The 25,351-nt window shown below is 50.2% G+C and overlaps 1 protein-coding gene across 2 annotated transcripts; it reads left to right on the forward strand.

Annotated features, from left to right (window-relative positions):
• The first annotated feature begins 15,629 nt into the window (after positions 1 to 15,629).
• Positions 15,630 to 21,903, forward strand: RGS16 (regulator of G protein signaling 16). 2 transcript variants are annotated; one of them, XM_060643774.3, is made up of 5 exons: positions 15,630 to 15,867; positions 16,768 to 16,878; positions 17,639 to 17,700; positions 17,988 to 18,154; positions 20,037 to 21,903. In XM_060643774.3, exons 1-5 carry the CDS (start codon positions 15,824 to 15,826, stop codon positions 20,256 to 20,258), a joined length of 606 nt encoding a protein of 201 aa, XP_060499757.1. In that variant the 5' UTR covers positions 15,630 to 15,823; the 3' UTR covers positions 20,259 to 21,903. The 2 variants fall into 2 exon arrangements, with proteins under 2 accessions (XP_060499757.1, XP_060499756.1); XM_060643773.3 differs by having other exon boundaries at positions 15,633 to 15,867; positions 17,636 to 17,700.
• The last annotated feature ends 3,448 nt before the right edge of the window (positions 21,904 to 25,351 follow it).

Consider the following 25,351-nt stretch of genomic DNA (forward strand, 5'->3'; position numbering starts at 1 on the left):
AAAAGAGGTTCCCCTGGGGCTGGGGCAGGAAGGAGTAAATAGCTTTGGTTATCAAAGCAGAGGGGGCCTGTGATCTGTTTGCTAGGGTTGTCTCCAGAGAGCAGCAAGATGCTAGAAAGGAAGGCCTGGGAGAGCAAGGGGTCCACAAGACAATACTTGTGTAAAAGATTCCTGTTCCACAAGAGAAGTAGCACAGCAGCAGGGAGCTTCTGGACCTGATCACAGATAGGGATTGTAGCTGTCTGAGCAGAAACCTGAATGGACAGAGGATCAAAGATCAGAGGGCCGCTCATTCCCACTACTTGATGCCTGGTGCTATAGAAAGCCTCATAGCCCTGGTACCATTTTGCAGAGAGTACCTTTGGTAGATCCGATCTTTGTTTTTTGCTTTTCTAGCAGTTTGTGGAATGGGTGCTTAAATTGAAAAAATTAGGTTAGGCTACAGGAAATAAAGAAAACAGTTTATGAGCTGGGATTCCTAGCTGATATGTGTACATTGACATATAAACTAATGCCAAGTGTACCAAATAATAATGACATAAAATAAATTCCCTGGGCCCCAAGTGCGAGAGTTCAGGATAGGCTTCTATTGGTTGCCTGGCTGCCCCCAGCTTCTACATTGTTAAGCCTGCCTACATCCATCATTGGAGGAGGATGCAGAATGTCTCTTCCTGCTCACACATCATCAGGGGATCATCAACCCTCCAACAAGAAAGACAAAGGAATGCAGCTGTAACTACTGGCATTTCTGGAGAGAATTTTTGTCCTTTAGCTCAGGGATCACACATGTGTGTGCACGTAGGTCCACATGTATGTACACATGGATTAGGTTCTTAGCCAAAGTAATCAGGGGACAGATGAAGGAATCAAGCTCATTTCTAGCCCGATTCCTGCCCAGGGTCTCCAGGCAGAGTCCTGGCACCTCTAGGGATGTAATCACCGTCCAAGGTGTCTGGGGCAGCTAGGGGCCTGCTCTGCTTTTATAGTCTGATAGTTCCAGAAACTCAGAGTGGAGAAGAGAGATGATGTCAAGGCACAGAGGCCCAGGGGAGGATGGGGATAGGGACTGGAGTCACTCCTGAGCACTAGTGAAGAGTAATCCTCACTCCTCTCTTCCGTCTCCCTGACAGCCCTGTGCGAAGGCAATGTGTCACCATATTTTCAGCAATTCTGCTAAGTTGTGTCTCGGAGAAGTGAAAGACAAATCTCCAGAGGTTTACATGTTTGATTCACACCTAACACAGCAGCTGTCTGTTGCCAGGGGAAATACTGCTGCGCACATTTCCAGCAGCAGCCAGAGACCAAGTCTTCGACCTTACAGCCATTTTGTTTGTCTTGTTGTTCAGGCCTTGGGGAAAAGTGTGAATGATGCAATGCCAAACCTCCTTTTTAGGAAGGATGCAGGCACTGGCACTTTGGGAAAATAGAAACCTGGCCAGGGGTGGGGGGCACTTAGCAAGCAGTGGTAGGTGAGACGCTGCTCTCTTAATAGATGCATATGGATTGCATTCTAATAATACTTTGTGCTTATCTCAAAGGACCTTAACCAGAGAGCCTCATTAAGATCTCATGACAGCCTCATCAAATATACAGAAGATCTATGCTCTGTGTGTCAAAGAGAGAAACTGAGTCCTGAATGACTGGCTGGGTGACCTGTGATTAACCCGTAACAAAAAGGCCCAGAAATCTATATTCATTCTCATTACCTCTCTTTCTTTCTTCATTCTCTTTGAGCAAATTACTCATTTTACAGTACCAGTTTATTACTACACTCCTAGGTATATACATGGAATATGATGCATTAAAACCAAGAAAAAAACCATCCAATTCATAATATGAATGTCTTAGGGGATGATTTTCCTTTTCAAGGAGCAATTTTTTCACTTTAAGATGATTCCCCTTGGAAATGCATTAATGGTAAGCTTCCCTGGTACATTTAAATGTTGGCTTATGGATCTTTTCAGAGAAAAGTAGGGAAGGCAGAGGGGGATGATTTTTTTTTTTTTAAGTAGCCTCCACTGAATGCAGGGCTCAAACTCATGACACTGAGATCAAGACCTGAGATCGAGAGTCGGATGGTTAACCAACTGAGCCACTGGAGTGCCCTGAGGGGGCAGGGGGATGATAATTTAAGCTGAAGCATCTGGTGGTCAATGCTCAGTGAAGAGAGTTTGGAGATTAACAATGATATCTGAAGTGATGGTGTAAGCCAATGAGTATATAGAATTGATTCACAAAAATGCAACTCAGATGTAGTTTTAGGGGCCATATGTATCTTATGAAAGTGAGCCTTGCTTATAGCAGTATAAGTCCAGAAGTGTAGAACCCCAGAGGGGCTTTATGGAGGCTTGATGGGGCAAGCCTCAGTGGAGTGTGGGTCCTCCTTGACAAAGAAGGCACCAGAGACTCCTGCCAAATGGTCTTACAGAGCTTGGCCACCTGAAAGGCTGGGACAGCTGCAATCTTGGGGTATCAGGAAGACCATAGGTGATTGGCAGGTAAAGGGCTGTAGGACCTGTGGTCCTAAATCCAGATGGAGTTTACTGTTCCCTCCCCCCATGTATGATGTCCTGGATTCGGAAGGAGGGGGTCACATCGGTGCTGAAAATTTGCCTGAATTTTAATCCCCTTGGGAGGTAGCCTGTGCTCCTGAGAGCATAACAGACCTGTATTCACATATGGGCTCAGCAACTTCCTCGATGAGATTTCTAACCTCTCCAAGTCTTAGATTCTGCATCTGAAAATGGAGAGGGTAATTAACTACCTTGCAAAGAGGTAGTAAGCCTTAGAGATGATGTTTGTGAAGGATTTGCATTTAATAGGCACTCAAAATTAGTAGCTATTATTTTTATTGGAAGGGAGGCTGAAATCCCATTGCCAGTGGCGGGGGGGTGGGGGTGGTTGGTGGGAAGAGAAAGGCTGCATCAGCCAAACTCGGTTGGGAGTGGACTTCAATAAAGAGTGGATGGATAGGGGCATCTGGGTGGCTCAGCAGCCGACTTCCACTTGGGTCATGATCTCAGGGTTGGTGAGTTCAAGCCTCACATGGGCTTGCTGCTGTCAGTAGGGGAGCCTGCTTCAGATCGTCTGTCCCCCCTCGTCCTCCTCCCCTGCTCACGCTCTCTCTCTCTCTCTCTCTCTCTCTCTCTCAAAAATAAATAAAATATTAAAAACAAAAAAGAGTGGATGGATAGTCAGCATCCCCTCTTGCCCTCCCCCCAACAGTGCCTTAAGCACAGGCCTGCGTATCCAGCAGCACAGGGTGGGACCAGTGCCAAGAGCTGCCAATGCCTTCCCAGCACAGCCTGGGACTTTTGTGTCAGAAGCAGCAGGGCACCAATTAGGTGCACCCATCAGGGACTTTGAGTCAGGAGCTGGTGGTGCAAAGAAATGGGGTGGTGGAGAATCCACTTTGGGGTTAGTGGTGGCGGCGGTATCCGGTTTCCAGGGCAGCAGAACCAGCAGCAGTATCTGGGGAGTTCCAGCCGTGGTTGTGGAGAGGGCTGAGACGTCTAGCCTTCAGCCCTGGTACCTGTTGGGTCTTCATCAGGACGGTTTTGTGTAGGGATTTTTGGCTGCTGAGCCTCCCTTTGTTCTTATCTTTGTTCTGAGACTGCCTGAAAATTCTGTGGGTTGCCCCGAACTCCCTTCAAAAAATTATTCTCTCTTTAAGTCAGAGAAAGTTCATTTCTGTCCTTAGCAACAGAAACTTGACTAGTACACCTTCCCAAACCACCTTACTTAAACTAGTCTCCTCACCCCCCCACCCGACTTTCTATTTTCTTTACTGTGTTAATCACTGTTGGCAATTTGATAGTCGTTCGTTATCTGTTTTCCTTCCTTGAAAGTAAGCTACCTGCCAGACCTCCTCCCCATCCTCACCAGGGCCCCTCCATTACCAGGTTCCCAGCAGCTACTGGCTGTAGTGTAGTGGTTACACCCACAGACACTGGAGCCGGCCTGCCTGGGTTTGAATCACGGTGCTGCCATTGTGAGAGTTTGGACCTCTGTGTGTCTCAGCTTCCCCATTATTAAAGCAGGGAGAATGACGGTTCCTGTAGACAGTGACAATTAAATGAGTGCATATATGGGATGTGCGGCCTGGCACCGACTGTTTACGAACGAATGAACTTAGGAGAATTTCAAATGAGCATAACAGTTGCTTTTCAGGATTATGATCTTTGTCTCATCACCTCAACCTTCACACTCTGAAAGGACCCTTTCTCTAGGATCAGGCTGAAAGTTTACCAGATTAGTATTTTGGGTCTGCGGGGTCACACAGTGAAGGGTCCGGTCTTCGAGGTGACTCTCCACTTCAGAGTACTTTAGGCTGCCCGTGTTTTGTTGCATAAGCATCCCCAACTGAAGCGCTCACAGTCTGGGAAGTCGAGCTTTCTGAAACCAGTGAGTCATAGAACCTCCCCTAGAGGCCTCTCATTGTCTTTCCCCAGCTTGCTGGGGCCAGTGCGACTGCTATTGTTTCCAGGAAGAGCTGGTCCTTGGGGGAGCCCCAGGCCTCAGAGGATACAGGAGCATCAGGGAAGGCATCTCCTCCCGACGGAGCTGGGCCTCAGCAGCCAACCACAACACTGCATTCCTGGATGACTGCTCTTCTCTGGAATCAATGTGTTACTTTTTCCACGGCCTTGGTCTTCCGGGAGGGGTGGATGCCCCTGTGAGCCAGTCGTTTGTGTATGTGTGTATGCAGTGTGAGTTGACTGATGGTGCAACCAAGCCTGGGGCAGAGAGTCCAGACATTTGCTGCTCTATTTTAAGATCCCTGGTTCTGTCTGTTTCCCAGCAATTGTCACTTGGTCAGAGGAAAGGGAAAGCGGGGTGGGGAAAATGAGGCCCAAGCCACAGCCGCTCATTACTTCCAGCTGGGTGGAAATTCCCATTCTTCACGGAAGCAAAGCACTTCCCCTGCCCCAAAACCCAGTGACTCAGAATTCTTCACCGGTCATGGTCAGGACAAGGTCTTGCTCATTTTAATCACAAAAATCAGTATAGCACCGCCTTCTTTGTACATCTCTTAGACTTCTCAGAGCTCATTCACACACTTTCCTCCCATTTGATGGGTAAGACTTACATTATTACTCTCTGTTTACAAGTGAGAAAACTGAGACACAGAGAGGTTGGTGGTTGCCCGTGATCACACAGCTACTCATAGAACCAGTCACAGAGGCTAGATCTCCTGAGTTTTAAATTATGTTCTGTTATCCAGTAAATAGCCATCTATTATCTTCCCCCAAGGTGCCTGTCCTATGCTCACAGGCATCCATCCATGTATTGGAGAATGAAGCATCAGGGGCTGGGCTGCCTGTTCTGCGGCTTATTTAAAAAAATTTTTTTAAACGTTTATTTATTTTTGAAATAGAGACAGAGCTTGAGCAGAGGAGGGGCAGAGAGCGAGGGAGACACAGAATCCAAAGCATGCTCCAGGCTCCGAGCTGTCAGCACAGAGCCAGACGCGGGGCTTGAACCCACAGACGGTGAGATCATGACCTGAGCCGAAGTTGGACACCCATCCAGGTGCCCCATGTGGCTTATTGCTCCTTCAGTTCAGCTTTGCAGGAGGGGACGTAAACAGGAAATAAACAGTTATTGAGTGCCTACTATGTGCAGCTAGTATGGTTTTGTAGGTTCACAGTCTATGGAAGAGAAAGTTGTCGAACACAAAATTAAAGTAAAATGTAGTGAAGTGCTATATTGCTGCAAATGCAGAGTGTTACGGGAATTCAGAGAAAGGGGTCATTCATTTTGTCAGAGGCAATGAGGAAACTATCAGAGATGAGGTAATTTTATCTGTGAAAAATTTTCAAGCATATGGAAGAATTGAAAGATGATTACAACCACCACCTAGGTTCAACCATAGTTTGCCATATTATCTTTCCCTCTCAAGGTACAGCTATGGCTGAATCATTTGACAGTAAGTGAGAGGAATCATGACATCCCTTCTGAAACATTTCAGCATGCATCTTCTAAGAACAAGGACGTTCAAAGAGTGGATTTTGAGTTGGGTCTTTTCAGATAAGTAGGAGTTTATCAGACAAAAGAGGAATGTCATTCCAGGCTGCAATGACAATACAAGGAAAAGCAAATGGGTGGGCAACATGGAGTATTTGGCGAAAAGGTTGTGGAGGGTGACCAGAGCTGAAGGGGTAGGGGAGCAGGAAGAAGAGGACATTGGAGCAACTGATTGGAACCAGACTGTGGAGGAACTGGAATGTCCTGATATGGAGTTTCTGCGTGACCCTGGGGAAAGTGGGAGAATCTGAAGGCTCTGGAAGAGAGAGATGCCATGCTCTGATTTATCTTTATCCGGCACCAGAGTGGGTGGAAGAAGACTGGTTAGCATGAGAGAGGGTGGGGACAAAGGTTGTGGAGATGGGAGGAGAAGATTGCAGACATCAGATCAGAGTAGATAGGATTTGGAGGCTGACTGGAGTTAGAAAGGATGGAAGAAAGGGATCGCTGGTGGTGAGTGAGATTTCTTTTAGAGCCAAGTGAATAGATGCCTTACTACCATTAAATAATGTCACTAATCTAGTCAAATGTGGTGGTGTGTATATAATACTGAATTCATATTGGACAAGTTAAGTATGAAGGCACCCAACTTGCGGGTGGATATAGGCTCTTGAATTCTAGCAGGAGCCAGGGAGATAGGTTTGGGGGTCATCAGCATACAGATGTGGCAGAAGCAATCACAGCTTATTCTGAAAGAGGCTATCATACTGGAAGAGAGGTGGGTCAAGGCCACAGCCCTGGGCAGCATCCGTATTGGATGAACGGGCAAAAGACAAGAGGAGCAGCCACAGACATGGGAGGCAAGCCAGAGGGTGGGCAGCCCACCTGGCAGGTTCACAGTGAGCATTAAATGAGCTCATATGCATGAAATTCCAAATTCCAAGCTCCAGGTGAAGACTTTGTAGTTGCTGGATAGGTGAAATACCATTTCTAGAGGGGAGGGATGTTCTAGATGAATGGCACAGCCCCGGGGTCAAATCTGCTGGGCGTCCCAGGACTGGCCCTCTCTAACCTGTGTCTTGGAAGCAGGAAGTTCTTTTCTTGTGCTCCCTCTGCCCCTTCCCAAGAAGTGAAGACCAGATTGAACTATAAGGGAAGATAAAAACCCTCATCTCCCGAATCCTCTTGGAGCTTGAGAAACGAGCATTTTGAAATCCAGGCCAGGAAAGGGCTTTCTGCAGCTCCAGAGAAGGTGGGGGCAGTGTGTGGAGTGAGTGGCTAACCGCACGGGCGCAGGAGTCAGATGACCAGGTACCAGGCTCTGCCTTCTGTCCCTTCCTCCATTAACCTCTCCCTGCCTCAGTTTCCCCATCTGTAGAACAACAACAGTAAGAGTACCTTCTCCAGAGATTAGTGCAAGACTTAAATGAGATGAAGACCAGAAGCACCATAAATATAGAGCCAGAAAGCACTCACTAAATGTTAGTGATTATCATGGTTATTACTGCAGCCCCGGTGGGGTGGGGGTTCAGGAAGCCTGGGGATTTGGATCCAGCAGGTTTCCCTGGGGCCATACTTGGAGCAGCACAGCCAGCGGGCTGGTGGAAAGGGAGGGGCTCAGCCCGGCTCAGTCACACAGCTCGCCTCGTGTCTCCCCGTGCTCAGATGCGTGGGGCCCATTAGGGAGGGCTCATTTCTTTCTCTGCAGAACATCACGCACCCCCCCCACTGTGCTCTTCCCTCCGTCCACCTGGGCCTGTTTCTAGGACAGCTGCTATGTCAGGGGCTGATGGCCTGGGAGCTTGTGAAAGGACCACCTGTTCCTCTCGCTCTGCCTGCCCCTTCCCTCCCACCCCAACGCCGCCAGCCCCAGCCTCCAACTGCTCGCATATCAAACCACGTTCCTCCCTCTGCTCAGGTGTCTCGGGCACATCGTGAGAGGCACGTTTCCTTACAACTTGTCCGGCACTCACGGCTAGTGTTGCCCTCCCGTTTCCCATAAAACTGCTTTCCCTCTGTGTCCCTGCATCGGCCCTCCCCACCCTCACCCTCACTCTCTCTGTTGACATGGGGGTTCATGGAAGGTGACTCAAAGGAGGGAAAGAGGGCTGCGTGGAGGGCAGGTCTCTAACTCCCACCAGATGGCAAAGGCCCTCCTGCAGCTCTGACCTAACATCTCCGCATGTGCTTGTGATGTTCACATGCTGGGTTTGCTGTTCCCGCAGTCCTTACGTCTCTTCAGTGGCCTACGTAAGCACCTAGAAATCCCTAACGAGGGCAGTGTGGAGACATGGCCTGAAGCAGTGGCCAGGGGCCTGTGAAAGAGCTGCTCAGAAACCAGAGAACAGGCATTGAGTAGCCCTGGGTTGGGACCTGCCACACAGAACTGGGTTCCAGTCCTGGCACCTGCATTTACTGGGTATGTCACTTTGGTTAGACTACTTACCCATGATTTTCCAGTTCCCCATCTGTGGTGGTGTCTATAAGGCACTGAGCTCACTGCTAGATCATGGCAGGGCATACAAAGAGCAGTTTCTCTTCCTCCTAAACCGGGTTTAGAGTAGGGCCAGGTGTCCTCCAGCTGGCTGAAGTCTGTCCTTACTCCCAAACACAGAGCTGGGTCCGGCCCACGGCTTCTTCCCAGCACATGCCTCTCTGAAGTACTTAGAGGAGAGGGAGAGAAGGGGACAAGGTGTGTTGGGGTTTTCCTTACTCAAGACCTTCAGAGAAGTATGACGAGGAGGCACAGATTCCATGTGTGTTTGGTGCCCTGTTTCCCACTTGAGCTGTGCTCTGGAACCACTCACATCTGCCAGACCCTTCCCCGACTTAGTGCCAGTTCGCCTGCACTGGGGGACTCCACAAGCCACAGTGGGAGACAAGTTTGGGAGATGCATAGTCATGTTTCACTGTGTAATCCAGCCGGTCTGTGACCCATTTCCAGAAAGCTGTCTGGTTGAAGTTCAGCCAAGAATGTCTGTGATCCCAAAGATCTCATCTAGAATGGGATGTGTTTCCTTCACTCCTCGTTGACGATTTAATGAGTTCCTGTGCTGTGCCAGAGACCGTGCTGGGCACCAAGGTTCAGGAGGCCAGGCCTCCCTGGGGCCATTTTGGATCTGCCCAAGTGAACACCCACTTCTCAATGGTTAACTTCCCAACACTGGGTGTCTCTGGGATCAGGGATAGTCTGATGTGCTGAGGCTCCCTGAGAAATGAGGGTGGTAGGCTTGGGCTTCATCGGCTACAGTAGAGGTTTCCCTGCCTTACACACTCACTCTCACACACAAACACACATACTCATACAAACACACTCCCAGTTTGAGAATAAGACAATGCTTCCTCGTCACCTATTCTGTATCCCTGTCCTCCCTTAAAACAACAATTAGGCTGTTTTCAGAGTCTTCCCAGAGAACAGTGTGCCTTCTCCTTGCCCATCTCAAGCGCTGGTGGTTGCCCTGGTTGAGGAATGTGGCAGAGACAGTGAGTGGTCAGAATCTCCCCTTCTACTCCCCAGCTAGAGGGTGGCATGTTAGATTCCCTCCACCACCACCCCCCCCCCCCATCCCGGGGCTTACTTCCTGCCTGGAGAGAGGCACAACCCAGCATGTAGCACCTGTCTGATTTTGCAGTTCTAGGATCCAAAAGTGCTCATCCTCAGCCTGGGAAGAAGCAGGGAGTTGGAATTGTAAACATCATCTTTCAGTCGTATGCAAATCCCAGACCTCCCATTTTCCCCCCTCATCCTTCATCCTAAGTGGTTCCTCAGGGCCTTGGAAAATTATTAAAGGAGGAAAATCTGCATTCTGACAAACTTGTTTCTATGTCTCAGTGAGTGGAAGTGAAATGCTCTCCGAAATATGACATTTGTGACAAAAGTGAACAAAGGGATGAGGAGGGAGGGTGAGAAAGAGGAAGACATTTAGAAACCCAGGGTTCTTGAGTAGTTTCTCCTATTTTGGAATTGGCAGTCTTATGTGAGATGGGGGTCATTTACAGCCATTAATTTAGTTGGTACTTTAGAGAACGCATCAATATGACAGCAGGAGCACTTGCAGGTGAGAGTGAAGGTGACAGGGGGCGAGTATGGGGACAGGCTGAGGACAGGCATGCTGTGGGGAGGATGCTGGGCACCAGCAGTCAGTGAGAATTCAGGAGTCTGAGGCAGGTGGATGGTTGGTTAGTGTGTGGGGTAGGGCTGACAGTCACAGGCAGGAGGGGAAGACCATGCGTGTGGGTCAGACGTCATACACCGAGCGAGGAGCCTGCGGAAGGGCCACAGCCAGCCTTTAGGAAAAAGCATAAACACTGGAAGCAACATCTATCAGCAGCCAGGCTCCCAGGAGGCTGAGGACAAGCAAAGGTCCCCAGGGTCCAACACATCCCAAAGACTTCTGGAGATGAAGATCTGCCTCCCTCAGAAGCTGCTCTGGGGCTCCTTCCGGATGGGAATCGCAGTCCCACAAGAGCAAAGAGGGATGGAGAAACACAGCTGGAAAGGGTGGCAGGGCAGAGCAGCTGAACTCGGAGCTTTCCTGCAAAGAAAAATCAAAGCCCAGATATTAATGGAAGGACTTCAGCAGAAAAGGGGGGTCTCTGCAACCACTCTTGGGAACTGCACACACACAAGGGACTGAGGAAGCAGAAAAGGCTAGGGCCAGTGATGACATACACTAAAGGCAAAGATAGAAAGTGGGAGATGTGCATGACGAGAGAAGGATGGAGTGAGCGAAGAAGAGATGTTTGGAGAGGAGACGAGAAGAGGAAATTACAACAGAAAGAGGGGTTGTAGCATCCTGCCATGATTTCCCAAGCTCAGCCTTTATCTTCTCATAGTGAGCAAATGCCGCTTTCTGGAGAGTGCCATACCTCCAGCAGGCATGGCATGTGCTTAGGAGCACAGGTTCTGGACTTGGACTATCCGAGATCAAAACCCAGCTTGACCACTAAGTAGCTGTGTGACACAAGGCCGATTACTTAACCAGCCTCTGCCACAGTGTCCTCAAATGTAAAATGAGGACAAGAAAGTACTCATCTTGTGGGGGCACTTATGAGAACTGGAAGATAATTCAGAGGAAAACACACAGAACAGAGCCTGGCACTTAGTAAGTGTTCAATAAATGCTAGCTGTTATGATTGGTGTTGAAACAGAAGCCATCCATCTATTCAACACTTACTTAGATACATACATTGGACAGGGCATGGTGCTAGGGGCTGAAGATAATAAAAAGGTGGCCAAGGCAATGGTCCCTACCCTCCAGGAGCTCATGAGCAAACAGACTGGAAATCAAAATTAGGTCTCAAAATTCGGTGATAAAGTCAAGAAGAGTCAACACTGGTCCTGTGGTTTTAGGACTAAGGATAATGGTTACCTCTGATGGGGGGGCGGGTAGGTGGGGTTGGCTGGAAGGCACATGAAGGAAATTTCTTTTAAAGTGAGTATTACAGAGAGAGGAGAGACCTTTAGGCCAAGAGAATCTCATGCTCAGGGCTTTCTATGTGCAAGGCAGCACGGAGACATGAGAACCTGCCAATTGCTGAATTTGGTTGGGCTTTAGGGTGTGAGATGAAGGATGTGAGATCAGGCGGTCAGAGCCTTAGATGCCGTACAGAAGAGTGTAGACATGGTCCTATAAGCCATAGGTACTGCTGAAGAGTTTCAGCCTCCTTCCCAAGTGACTGAGACTGCCCTGCCTTGGAAGCCAGGGGTCCATTAGCCTGGTGGGGGAGGAGGAAAGCAGGCCTCCCAAACCCCCATACCCTCAGAACCTCTCCCAGACAGGAGGGAGAGGAAAGAGGAGAAGTGGGAGAAGAATAAAACAGCCATTGAAGTGAGCTGTACCCAGTGCTCTGAAGGGTAACCAGGAAAAACAGTCCTTTCCTGCATCCAGGCTGAAGTCCTTCAAGTCCCCCTGCCCGAGGGGAGGGCACCCATAGTTGTTGTCATGACCTCGCAGGGAGATGGCCCCGGTGACTGTCTACTTCATGCATTCAGGAAGGGATATCTCTCTCCTCACTGAGCTGCCTCACGGTATGTGCTGCTCCTGCTGTTTTTATGCTTCTATCAAACCGTGATATGCAGTTGTGCATCCTGAGAGCCTTTGCTGTATACGAGGGATTCCTAAATCTTCCCGCACTCCCAAACTACAACTGGCTTGTACAGCTCTCCCACTGGGAGCACGCTACTTCCTTCATATCTAGCATGTCTGGCTGTATTCCATCGTGCTCAAACCCCACTCACTCCTTTTTAAAACATCGCAGACACTCCCTGAGCTCTTACTTTCCCGGACTTCTGTTGCAACTCCTGTCAATAACTTCCTTTCACCTCTCCTTCCCTACTGTGTTAGTTCTGTTTCCTCAGAGAGGAGGAAATAGAAGGTCATTAAACTCAGTGAAGAGTCTAAAAGCTGTGATTTCCTCCACCGGCCAGGGAACATAATCAATTCTTACTAAATATTTATTGGTAGATCGATGATGGAATTGGGAACATTCGGACCCCGGTGAGGATCATCTGCACCAAATCAGAAGTCGAGAAAATGTTTCCATTTCCCCGGATCGTTTTCAGCAGACAAGGTCCTGTGTAGACTGCAGCTCGGTGGAAAGGGTGGTGCTGGGTGGGGTTGCAGAGGAGCAGGGGCAGGAGTGAAGGGCAGTGTGGCCGGGATGTTGTGGGATATTTAATCCTGATCCCAGATGACCCAGGCTTCCGAGCTGTGTCCCCACACCCTCCATTAAAGGGAGCACAGCTGTGCTGCGAGCGCTGGGCAAAAACGAGGTCAGGTTCATACCCAAGCGTGTGAGGTTCACAGGTGGGCTCAACATGCTGGATTTCCAGCAACTGTGGAGTCATTACTGAAATTGCAGACATGAACCAGCCCACCTGCTGGGAAGAGAATTTGGGATACATTGTGAACTTCAAAAAGTTTCTGTCTGGAAACTGAAGAGGTAACCATGGCAACCGGGAGGCAGGTTGAACTCAGAGAGGGCTCTTCATCTTGAGCCGGGAGCTTTGTGCTCTCGGATTGGATTTGCCAGGCTGCAAGCCTTTGTCTCTCTTGCCTCTTTTGCCTTGTTTGTCCAATGGGAGAAAGCGCTAGCTCAGGATCTGGAGAGCGGGCCCGGGTTTCAGCTGTTTTCAGTTCCAGGGTCCTTAAGTAAGGTCACCTCAGGCACTGGCTGTTTTGTTGTCTGCAAAATAGAAATTAAGAGGCTCCTCTGGCCTATTCACAGGGATGCAGACAGAACAGGAAGGTTTAGGGAGGGTCTGTGCATAATCACTATCATTGTTGTTATGTGGCCACGTCTGGGCTGATTCCAACATGGTGCTACTGGGGGCAAGACCTGGCATTCAGTCCGTCCATAAACTTGTTTTTGTCGCTTGAAGAGAAGCTGTCCCGGATACCACCCGCATCCCCACCTGGCAGCTGCATAATACAATCAATCCCACGCTGGGGATTGAGCTGAGTGGCACCGGGTGCAGCATCGGGCCTCCCCTCAGCTGACCAACTCCTCCAGCAGAACGTGCTGCTGATGGGGAGGGTGGGCTACTTCCTCGTGTGGATGGAGGGTTGTGCTGAGCAACACAGATGTTCAAGAGGCATTCTTCGATTGCCCGGCTGCACACCACTGCCCCCCTCCCAACCCCTGCCCCACACCAACCCAGCCCTGCACTTGTGAGAAAGGAAGACCCAGGGATGGGGGTGAAGGTGGGATGCTGGCACCTGAGATGCTGCTGCCAGTGTTTGTACCTGCCTCTGTCCACTGACCCACTGGGAGGCTGGGGAAGGATTTGACTCTACTCTTCAGAGCGCATTATGTTTTTACTAACCGGGTCATCTTCTACAGGCCCTGGCTTAACAAGAGAATCTGTTTTGTCAAATAGCCCCACATGTTGCTCTGATTTGGGCCTCTTTTGCTCAAGCAATGCCTCGACAATCTCCAGGCCTTCCTGTCCTCACCCCTTCTGTGGTTTTAACCTTTCCTTCCCTGACCAGCTTTTCTGGGCTGTGTCACCCTACTCTCTCAGGTGAGGACCTCTTCTCCTCCTGTCTCTCTCTTCTGACCCTTTACTCCCAGGCTTTGCTAAAGAACAGCAACTCTTAGATGCCCCTCATGGAAACCTAAATTCCAAGAGGCACAAAAAACTTACTACTTTTCCTTATTGTCTGGTGATTCCTGTATTCCTAGTAAGTAAATCCGAGAGCTAAAGTTTATTGAGTGCAGACTATGTGTTCAGCACTGATCTAACCACCTTGGTAGGGGTGCTGTGGCATACCACCAAGATTTCTTGTTTGGGACCGAGGCCCTCATTCTCCAGCCTGTGGTCTGCTGTAGGCTCACAGCACAGTCTCTCTGGGAGTTGCCCTTGACAGAGGCAGTTGCCTTGAGATTAAGCATCTTCTTGGGGCCACCACATACATTGAATGATTAATGTGAGGTACAAAGGCCTGCCCCCTTGCTTTAATGGGGGCATCCCCTGGGGCCAATGGTGGTCTCTATCACAGCAGCATGGCATTTAACTCTTCCCTCTGTCTAACCCTGCTTCTCTCACTCCCTCTCTGATCTGAGAACTTTCCCCAGCAAGGCAATGCCTCAGGGGAACTGCATTTCCTGTCTCCTAGGGAACTCTAAGAACTCATGTAATCCTCATAACTTTATGAAATAGGTGTATCATATTTTCATCTTAGAGATAAGGAAACTGAGGCACAGAAAGATTAAGAATCTTGCCCAAGGTCTCCCATTAGTAAGTGGTGGAGCCGTGATTTGAAACCTGGAAATCCAGCTCTGGATTCCACACTCTAAACCTCACATGCAGCCTCTTCAGTAGCAATTCCAAGGGAACTGAGGGGCAACGGGGGTGAGGGGTGGGGGTGGCTGTAAGGCTTTCATGGGAAGATGGGGAGAGAGGGAAGATGTCCTTGATCTCAGAGATAAGGACACTGAGTTAGCTGCTGCTTAAACCCAGGGTCGATCATTTATCAGTTTACAGAGGTGTTGGGATTCTAATTTTGGGTGGTAGGGCAGTGGAAAAAGCATGGGAAATTCATATTTGAATGCTGGCATAACACTAATTGTGTAAGGCTGAGCAAATTACGTAACCTGACTCTTAGTAAAAATGCCTGGCATACAGATGCTCAATAAAGAGCCCCCCGACCCCGGGCCGTTTGTCTGCTAACTCCAACCCTCTTTAACTTTCTGACTCAGTTTCTTCATCTCTGAAATGGAGGTGATGGGATGGCTCTTCGAGTAGGAGCACAGTAAATGGTTGCTATCAGTATAATCACGACGCCGTCTTGCCGGGCTAGCGCCCCTCGCTCCCGTCCTTCAGGGCCCCGCAGGTTCAGGCTCAGGCTGTGACTGGCACTGTGTGTGTGCCTCCCCAACGTGCCACCCCCTACGCAAATCCGCCTGCTACCGCTGACTTGGCTTTCTGCTTTTACTAGAGGCCGACGGGTTTTTTCCTACTAAACTGAGTGGGCGCACCTCGTGCCGTGTAACTTCCCTGCTGCTTCTCCCTCCGCGTGGTAGCGTCCGCCCGGAGGAGGGGGCCGCCGCGTGCGCCCAGCGACTCACAGCTGCGTGCAAGTGGCGGGCGCCCCGCCCCGTCGATCTCCCTGGCCCCGCCTCCACCTTCCACCTCCACGCTTCGATTGGTCGGTGGCGCGCAGCCCCGCCCCACTCCCTCCGAGGAAATAAAAGCCGCGGTAGCTGCGCCTCCTTGCGTGCAGTCCGATAAAGCTCAGGTTTGCTCAACAGTGCCAGTCGCGCCTCTTGCCCCTCTGCCTCGTCGCGCTCGCGGCGACCGCTGGAGCCCATCACCATCCTCCCCACGACGTGCTGCTCTGAACCCGCAGCTATGTGCCGGACCCTGACCGCCTTCCCCACCACCTGCCTGGAGAGGTAAGAGAAGCTTGTCCCATGGAGCTTGCCAGCCGCCCAGAGGAAGAAGTCCTAGTCCCACCAGTCCTTAAGGAGTGGAGTGGCAGGCTTGGGGACCGGGTGGGCGGGAGAATGAGACTCTACTGACTTGAGAGGAGACGCAGAGGTCACCTTAGTTCCACGTTCTCAGATGCTTCCCTTAGAGTCCTAGAGACGCCACGGGCCAAGAGAAGGGAGGAGGAAAAACAAGGGGAAGTGGAGGGACCACTGTTTACTGTTATAGCCCAGCCTCTGACAAATGGCAGTCCTCAGGTGACCTGCCAAAGATCAGCTACACGAAGAGCACGTTGGCATCAGCAGGCAGAACTGCCTTTCTAGTTTCTTAAACACTGGGTTTTCATTCTACAGCCTAGATCTAGGAGCATGAGTCCCCTGGCCTTGAGAAGGCAGGGAGGTGTGTTTTGGGTCCACCAGTGAGGGATGTGCCCACTTCCCAGGGAGCTACTCAGCCACCTCTAGCCCTTGCTGAAGCTGGTGGCTGTGAAGGCGAAGGCAGGAATCAGTTTCCACAAAGTTCCAGAAATATTCATGACAAGCCTAGAGGGTGCCGAGCTGCATTCTGCTAATCAACAGGCACAAATATAGATTAGTGTGACTTAAGTGGGAAAGAGGCCATGTATGCTGTGCTCTGAACCCAGAAAGTGTAAGTCCTACTGAGGAACAGCTGAAACATTACTTTCATTGTTCTGGGTTGGTGATATTAAGAAAAGAAGCAAAGTTTAGGCCCTGGGAACAGCTGAAGGTTCCCAGGAGCCCTTGAGGCTGGAAGGTGGGTGGCACCGGCCCCAACTCTTCTGGGACGCCTCTTTGCCCTGGCTGAGCAAATGGGGAATCCTCCCATGTGCCTGCTTTGTCTTCCAGAGCCAAAGAGTTCAAGACACGGCTGGGGATCTTTCTTCACAAATCAGAGCTGGGCTCTGATACTGGCAGTGTTGGCAAGTTCGAGTGGAGTAGCAAACACGGCAAAGAGGGGTGAGTCCTGCTGGCCGGCCTAGGGCCCTAGAGGGGAGGGATCCAGATCGAGGAGAGGAGCCACAAGGAGGAAAATACAAGCAGAAATTAGGACGTGTGAGGGTGCATCTTGGTGACCCCTTCCTGAGGATTTTAGTGAAGATTCCTGCTGGTCTGCTATGGGTGATTGGGTCGGTGGCTCCAGGGTTCTCGGCCCACCGACAGATATGTGTGCCCAGGGTGGAATGTCTAGTTACCAGACTCCTCCACCTGCAGATGTCACTGTCTCTGCAACCAGGGCTAGGACAAGGTCTAAGAACACTTGAGGCTTTTCAGTCAATGACTTTACTCCCATTAGTGTGCACTTTGCCTGTAAGCCCTTTCATATTGAAAATCAACACTGCCAGGTGCTGCTCTAGGCTTTGGGGTTATGGGTAGACTTAATCTCTATTCCTGAGGCCCTTATTTCCACGAGGGGAAATGTAGAAAACAAAGCCCACGGTCAGAGGAATAGAAACAATTTTGGACTGTGAAGAGACAGTCTTAGAGTTATCTACTGAGGACTAGAAGGCCCCTTGGCTTTGGTTTCTCATTACTGAATTAATTGTCCCCTACAAAAATACCTGTAGCCTCAACCAAGGGTTGGAGGAGTCTGCTCCAGTAATCACTTTGTGTGAATTCTACAACCTCCATGAGAGTTCTGGCTAGGATTTATGCTAGGCATTAGTTTGTTGATTTTTTTTTAAGTAAAATCTTTGCGTTTTGTTTTGTTTTCTAGCAGAAACTTCTCAGAAGATGTGCTGGGGTGGAAAGAGTCATTTGACTTGCTACTGAGCAGTAAAAGTGAGTAGGATCCGTTGTGTCCGTCCGGGGGTGGCACATGTGTACCCATGTGCTTTGGAGCCAGCCTGAGGGATGCTGAAAGCGTGGGCAAAATAATAGTTGTAGTAATAATAATAATGATCCATCCCCTAGTGTGCCAGCCTCTATTCAGAATACAAAGGCAGGTCCTTGTTCAAGAAAATTACATCCTAAAAATAGAGCCATTAACTACAATTGCTGTCTTTCTTCTTTGATTCCTCGCTGTCCCACTGTCTGACCTGTCTCTCCCTCTGTCCCCTCAACCCCAGATGGAGTAGCCGCCTTCCATGCTTTCCTGAAGACGGAGTTCAGCGAGGAGAACCTGGAGTTCTGGCTGGCCTGTGAGGAGTTTAAAAAGCTCCGGTCGGCTACCAAGCTGGCCTCCCGGGCTCACAAGATCTTTGATGAATTCATCCGCAGTGAAGCCCCAAAAGAGGTCAGAGCCTCCACATGTCCTGTGGACCCTCCACCTGCCTGCTCCTTCCCCACTGAGAACTGGGGGTGGTGGGTGTCCATCAGGGCAAGGGTTGAGTATAGAGAGTGATCTTATTTTGCACAGGCATGAATGGGCTTCTGTGGCTGGAGACTAGGAAAACCAGGTTCTGTGCCACTCATGGGTGCTGTTACCCTCAGACTCGCTGATGGGGCTTAGAGGGGTTGGCAGGTGTTTTGGCTTTGGTGCATACCTGCTTTTGTAAACTAAGCCCTTATTAGAGGGTTAAAATATACAAGTGGGGAGACAGGTCACCCTAGGGACCTTGTGTGACCTGCTTCAGTCCCCTGGCTGACTCAGGCTGCCTCAGGCTGGTTGGTATGTGGTTGGTGAATTTTTCCACCTTTCCTCAGGTCTCCATGGCTGGCCTCAGCGTTTGGTAAAGTGCACGGGGCCACCTTGTGGAGAGAATATAGTAATACCTTGCTTTTGTATCCTATTTTGTATTGTATTTTCTGAGCACTTTAATTGTTACCACATTATTCCATAAAAGAGTTATTGAGCACCATTTACATGCAAGGCACTGTTATAGTTATTAGAGACATAGCAGGGACAAAAGTCTCTACCCTAATGGGAGAAGATGACAATAATGGTGAAATACATAAATATATGTCAGGTGATGGTGCGTGTTTTGATCCAAACAAAGCAGGATTTGAAAGGGAGCACAGGGGGCACGTGGGTGGCTCAGTCGGTTAAGCATCCGACTTCAGCTCAGGTCATGGTCTTGCGGTCCGTGAGTTCAAGCCCCGTGTTGGGCTCTGCACTGACAGCTCAGAGCCTTGAGCCTGCTTCAGATTCTGCATCTCCCTGTCTCTCTGACCCTCCCCTGTTCATGCTCTGTCTCTCTGTCTCAAAAATAAATAAACATTTAAAAAAAAAAAAGGGGGAGCACAGGAGTACCGGATGGGTGGACGTGTGAGGTCTTTTTGTTTTTACAAAGGGAAGTGATGGGTGGGCTGTTCCATAAAGTGACATATGAACAGATAAGGGAGGGAAGAACATTCTAACACAGGAAATGGCAAGTGCAAAAGCCAGAGAACACATGTCCTAGTTACTACGAACCAGGCAGTGAGCCTGTGTGGAGCACGGAGAGTGAGGGAGGGAGAGTAGGAGATGAGGTCAGACACGTGGCCAGATGTGGGCCTAGGTGGCCCTGCGGGCCCAGCATACACTTTGGCTTTTCCTCTGAGTGACCAGGGAAGACAACACTGCTGCTGACAGACTGACTTGAGTTTGAAAAGGCTCACTGTAGCTGCTGGCTGGAGAATAGACCACAGGAGTGAGGGTGGAGGGGAGAGACCAGTTAGCAGGCTCTAACACTAACCTAGGAGAGAGGTGATGGCGAATTGAACCAGGACTGTACAGAGGCAGGGATGAAATGGGATTGGATTTGTATATATTCTTTTTTTTTTAATGTTTGTTTATTTATTTAGAGAGTGAGTTCATGAGAGAGAGTGCGTGTGAGTGGGGGAGAGGGCAGACAGAAAAGAGGAGAGAGCATCCCAAGCAAGCTCCACACTCATGACCATGAGATCATGACCTGAGCCCAAATCAAGAATCAGAGGCCCCGGATTTGTATACATTCTTAATATGTTCTTGATAACTGAGAGATTTGACGGCAGATGCTGGATCTGAGGTGGGGACAGGCCCACAGTTGAAAAGCCAATTAATGGTCAGCTCAGGAGACCCCAGCTTCCAGGTTCATAGTCGGGTACCCCTTCCACTGCTGCACCTGCCCGTCAGGCCCTCCTCGGCCCCCTGACCCCTTGACCCCCTCGCCTTGCCCACTCTCCACTCACCCACATTGTTGCCCTCCTTCCCACAGGTAAACATAGACCACGAGACCAGGGAGCTGACCAGGACGAATGTGCAGGCCGCCACAGCCACTTGCTTTGACGTGGCTCAGGGGAAGACCCGCACCCTGATGGAGAAGGACTCGTATCCGCGCTTCCTGAAGTCACCTGCTTACCGGGACCTGGCCGCCCAAGCCGCGGCCGCCTTGGCCTCTCCGTCCAGCTGCGGCCCGGTGGAGCCCTCACACACCTGAGCCTTGTGGCAGTGAGGAAGCCAGCCAGGAAGAGAGGTGGAGTCGCCCATCCCTGAGGCAGGTTCTGCAAAGCAGGCCCGAGAGGACAGTGAAGGAAAAAGCCCATCTGGCCGCCTGTTTTGGAAGCAGCGCCCTCTCCTCTAGATACTGTGGGACTGAATTCTGTGCAGGAGTGGGTCCCCCCACCGCCCGCTTCCAGGACCAGCGGATAGGGCTGGAGATGAGGGTTGTGTGGGGCTCTCCGGGGAAAGGAAAGGTGGTGGTGGAGTGATCATTGGCTCTTGGCTCTTGTTCTCCATGGGGCAGGAAATATTCCAGCCTGGATAAGGGGAACTTGTAAACGAGAGAGGGGAAGACCACCAGATCAGCTCTTCCGCCTGTTGAACAGCTGACTCCGATTGCATCCTGTTTTCCTAGTTCCCAGGCTGTCCAGGACACAGAAGGGCATTCCCAGTCTGTCCCCTTCACCTCTGGGCTGTCCGAGGGTCGCTTAGCTTGCCCTTCTTAACATTCCCGTGTCCAGCCTCACAGTCTTATTGAGGCTGGAGAACCAATTTGATGCTTTCCCCAAGCAAGAGTTTTATACCTCAAAAACTGGCTTTTTGAGCCCCTTTGCAAGTCAGTAGAGAGCCTGGAAAAGGGGCCATCTTGCGCCTGTGAAATTAATCTTGGTGCTCTTGGTGACCTTTGTAGGTGGTCCCTGACCCTGTGCCTGCGGCAAGGTCCGCCTGTGAGCAGGGTCTGTGGGGCCTCTTGCTGGGCTGTGCCCTCTTGTGGCTCCATGCTGCCCTTGAACATAGGGCCCATGAGGAGGCAGGTGTGGGGCCCCTCAGTGAGTGGCTAGCCCAGCTCTTGGGCCCAGCAGGGTGGAGCTAGGGAGAAAAGGGTCATGAGAACTCTCTTGGCAGTTTCCAAAAGTTCCATTGAAATCAAGCCAGTATTTTTTGTGGGTGTGAGAACAGGGAAAAAGGGCCGCCCTCAGTGGAAGGGGAGCCTTGTGTTTCTTTCCTGTGGATGTGAGGTGCCCTTACCAGAGTGTGGGGGGAAGTCGGGCCTGGAACCGAGATGGCCCTCGGAAGACTTTAGAAGCTGGGAGTGCATTTGGGGGGAGAGACTGCTTGGAGGAGGCGGACTGGGAGAAATCAGAACCTGCTTGTCACCTCAGGGCAACACCAAACACCTATTTTTGGTGAGACTTCTGCACGAGCCCGGGACACGGAGGCAAATGAACCCGGCAGCCCCGTTATGCCCCAGGAAAAGCAACACTGTTCTCTCTGTGCTGTGAGCTCCTCCAGGAGAAAATTATTTAAGTATAATGTATTGTTGGTTTTGTGACCATTGTCATAGCATATTATTTTATTACTGTTGTGTGGTTGCTGTTGTTATTTATTATTATTGTAATTTCAGTTTGCCTCTGCTGGAGAATCTCAGCAGGAACTGGCAGCCTGACTGTCTCCCTCTCCACCAGACTCTACCTCTACGTGCTGGGAACCTCTTAGCGCCTGTCAGGGACTCCTCACTGGTTAAATATTTATTTATTGTTGACAATGGAGCTGGTTTCCTAGATAGGAATGTGTACTCAATCCCTGTTTCCCTGTTTTAACATGTTATATTCTTGTACAATAAACATAAAGCCCAGATATGAGATTCTGTCTGCGGGGGCTGTGCGGTCTGGAAGAGGTGAGGAGAAACGCCATGGAAAGCCTTGTGGGGGAGCTGGCCTCCGGAAATCCCTCAGGGCACGAGGGAGAGCTTTTGTGTTCCTGGCAGAGGCACAGGGGAAAGACCCATGTTTGTCTGGTGACTGGGAGAACTGATGAGGAGGGGCTAGGTGCTAAGGGTGGCCACCAAGATTGGTAACTTCCTTCAGCTGACGATGGCCCCAGCTGGTGTCTGGCTGTTGTGTTGATTGGACCCTGTCAGCCTGCTGTCATTTCGGAGCCCATGGCCTTTGCCTGGCTGACGCAGCACGAACCATTCCCAACTCTGCCTCTAACAGACACACAAGGGGCGGGACTCCTCGGTCGAGTAGCCACATGTTTTCACTTAGGGGGTGGCTTTTGGGCATCTTCACTTTTGCCCATTCTTAATTTGCACTAGAATTTCATGCACATTCAAAGGATTCATATTTCTAAAATAATTTCATAGAAGTCTTTGAGATGAGCTCCGGGAAGCCACTCTATCTGCAAGGCCGCTCCACTCCAGGGGCTGAGGGGAGTAAGGGGGTTGAGCTGGGCTTGCAAGAATCTGGGGGTAGGTTTGCAAGGATCATATCTGCTCATCCTTTGCCAAGAGCCTATTTGTTCCCTTTGCTTACCCTACCAATCCTCTGCCCCACCCCGTTACCAGTATTTAAACTTTTCTTCTCCGTCGAATTATCTGTTTGTACTCTGCAGTTTGTTGGCTTGGATGTGGATGATATCTAGTTGAAAATGTGGGACAGGGTGAGCTCAGGGTCCCCCTAGTACTGTCGGCCCAAGAACTTTTCTTGAATTATCTGTTTGTACACAGATCTGGACCTGCTATTGACTTTTATTTCTCCCCTATTGTTAGTCTGAGTTAGTGGCCAGACTCGGGGTATGACGGGCAGAAAACCTGATAGATTCGCACTCTAAACCCAGATCTAAGGGGGCAATTCTGTGGGCAGTCCTAGGAGGGATCCGGACCTTAGGGCCAGAGAAGATTGGGTCAGATGCTGTGGCAGGCCCTGGTCCCATTTGGTCCCTAGGCCAGCTCTGTGAGGTAGGTGTATTAGCCTATAACACCAAGGAAACTGAAGTTTGTGGGGCAAGGAATATGCCCAGGGCAGCTGGCTCGAGAGAGCAGCAGAGATGAGCTGTGAGCCCAGTTACACCATTGGGGGGTGTCCAGTGTGTGAGAGATGGGAGGAGGGATGTGATGGATGACAAGAAAGACGGGTCCCCAGGGAGGCGGGGAGCTATCCACATTGTCCTCTTCTTACTTTCCTTCCATCTCTTCACCTTCTCAGGAATCTGAGTGTGTCCACTGGGTGCCTGGCAGAAAACCAAAAGCAATAACTGTACTTTCACCAGAAAGTAGCTTCATTTATTTCATAGCGGGTGGGGATTCTGAATGTGGCTAGACACGGGCACACATTTTTTAAGCAGTGTGGGTGGTCAGTAGGAAAAGGCAGGTGTAATCAGTGAGTGAGAGAGAAACGAACGGGGATGGGAGACCTCCTATATCTGCGGTGTGTGCCGCAGACCCCACAGTCCAGTGGGACCATCCTCAAGGCTTGTCCCCACCCCACTAAACCTCCCTCTCACATGAAAAGTGGCCTTGGCTTCCGTGGTGTGGCTGAAGGTGGTAGGTACACATCAGAGATAAGAATAGCTCTTTGCTGGGGCACCTGGGTGATTCAGTAGGTTGGGCGTCTGACTTGGTTTTGGCTCAGGTCATGATCTCATGGTTCCTCAGTTCAAGCCCTACATTGGGCTCCATGCTGACAGTGCGGAGCCTGCTTGAGATTCTGTCTCCTTCTCTCTCTGCCCTCCTGCATGCTCTTTCTCTCAAGATAAAGAAAAACAAACAAAAAACACACCTCTTTGCTGACCCAGGTGTCAGGCTCAAAACCGTCCCATGCTCTAATGATTCTCTGAGAGTTTAAGTGACTTCTTGAAGATCACATTGCTAAGCAAGTGTCTCTGGCATCCTTAGCCCCTTCCCCAGAGCACTCTAGGCTTTGACTCAGCAGGCAAAGCATTTCCTAAGTGGGAAATGCTGGCCTCCTAGGCCTCTGTCGCTACTCTCTCCCCTGTCCCTTGAAAACAAATCTGTCACAGTTCCCAGATCTGCTGTTACTGTCTCGGGCTTCCTTGCTTCCTCATCCTGGACCATCTGCCTGCTGTGTCCCCTCCTCTCATCATCGCTTTCCACCGCGTCTACTCAGCTAGGGAGGCATCTTCCAAAGACCAACTTGAGGATCTTTCTGGGAAGCCTTCCCCGAACCTTTGGGTGTGATTACGGATGCCTCTCTTTCAATGTACCACAGCTGCTCATAACTGAATTAGAGCACTTAGATCCCTGCTTTCTGCTTCTCTTTACCTGAGGGCAAGCTCCTGGGATTAGGCAGGTCTTCCTCCCCAGGGCCTCGCCTATAAGCATTCAGGAAATGGCTCTTGAGTTAATGATTAGTTTTAAATCCAGCAGGAGAAAAGTTTAGATTACGGTTTCCAACTTCCATCCAGATCCGTCCCTGGATGTCCCACAGCCTCTTCATACATAACACATTCAAAACCAAGGTTATCATCATCCCCCACCAATATGCACTGCCTTCTGTTTCTCTAACCCTGATATACACAGGGGCTGGCCACCCATTTTTCAGGTTTCTCCATCTCTTCCCTATGTCATCGCATCCAGTCTTGGAAATGGGTTGAGTCCAGCTTCTCCTTCCCAGGCTCACGGAGACCTCCTTAGAGGAGCCTGTTGTCCTCTCCAGTCTGAGCTACAAAGACAGCTTTCCACCTGGTCTCCCTCCCCGTCCTCTCCCATTCATTTCCCACACTGCCAATCTTCACCCATAATGCACAGATATGAGCGTGTGATGGCTGCATTAAAATGGCTCACCTTTGTCTACGAGAGAAAGTCCAGATCTGACCATGGCATCTGAGGCTCATTCTGAGCTGAACCAAGTCCCTCTTCTGACCTGTCCTCTGCCCAGATGGCCTTTACACACATGCTGCTCCCTGTGCTGGGAATGCCCTCTTCCTCTTTTTTTTTTTTTAAATGGGGGTTTTGGGGTGAGGAGGGAAATGCCTTCCTCTAAATCCAACAAAAACATCACCTCTTCAGTGAAGCCTTCCCAGATGTCAACTGCACAGAGTTAATCTCTCCCACTTCCGTGATTCTAGGACACACTCTTTTTTTCACTCTGTTGTACATACTGCATGGTGCAATTCATGCTGTTTTCCTTCCCCTAAACTGGTCTCTTCAAGGTCAAAAGCCATATCCTTTACCTTGATAAGATGGGACCGGACAGATTGCAGCAAAATGGTTCACAGCTCTGGCTGTGGAGTCAAAATATTTGGGTTGGAATCCTGGCTCATTTGCTTTATGACCTTGGGAAGTTATTA

The sequence above is a fragment of the Panthera onca genome, chromosome F1 (assembly GCF_046562875.1).
Source record: "Panthera onca isolate mPanOnc1 chromosome F1, mPanOnc1 haplotype 2, whole genome shotgun sequence".
Classification (NCBI taxonomy): domain Eukaryota; kingdom Metazoa; phylum Chordata; class Mammalia; order Carnivora; family Felidae; genus Panthera; species Panthera onca.

Coding starts and splice junctions, on each gene's coding strand:
- RGS16 (XM_060643773.3), top strand. CDS start 15,824: ATGTGCCGGACCCTGACCGCCTTCCCCACCACCTGCCTGGAGAG. Junction 15,868..16,767: donor CCCACCACCTGCCTGGAGAG/GTAAGAGAAGCT, acceptor TTTGTCTTCCAG/AGCCAAAGAGTTCAAGACAC. Junction 18,155..20,036: donor GCAGTGAAGCCCCAAAAGAG/GTCAGAGCCTCC, acceptor TCCTTCCCACAG/GTAAACATAGACCACGAGAC.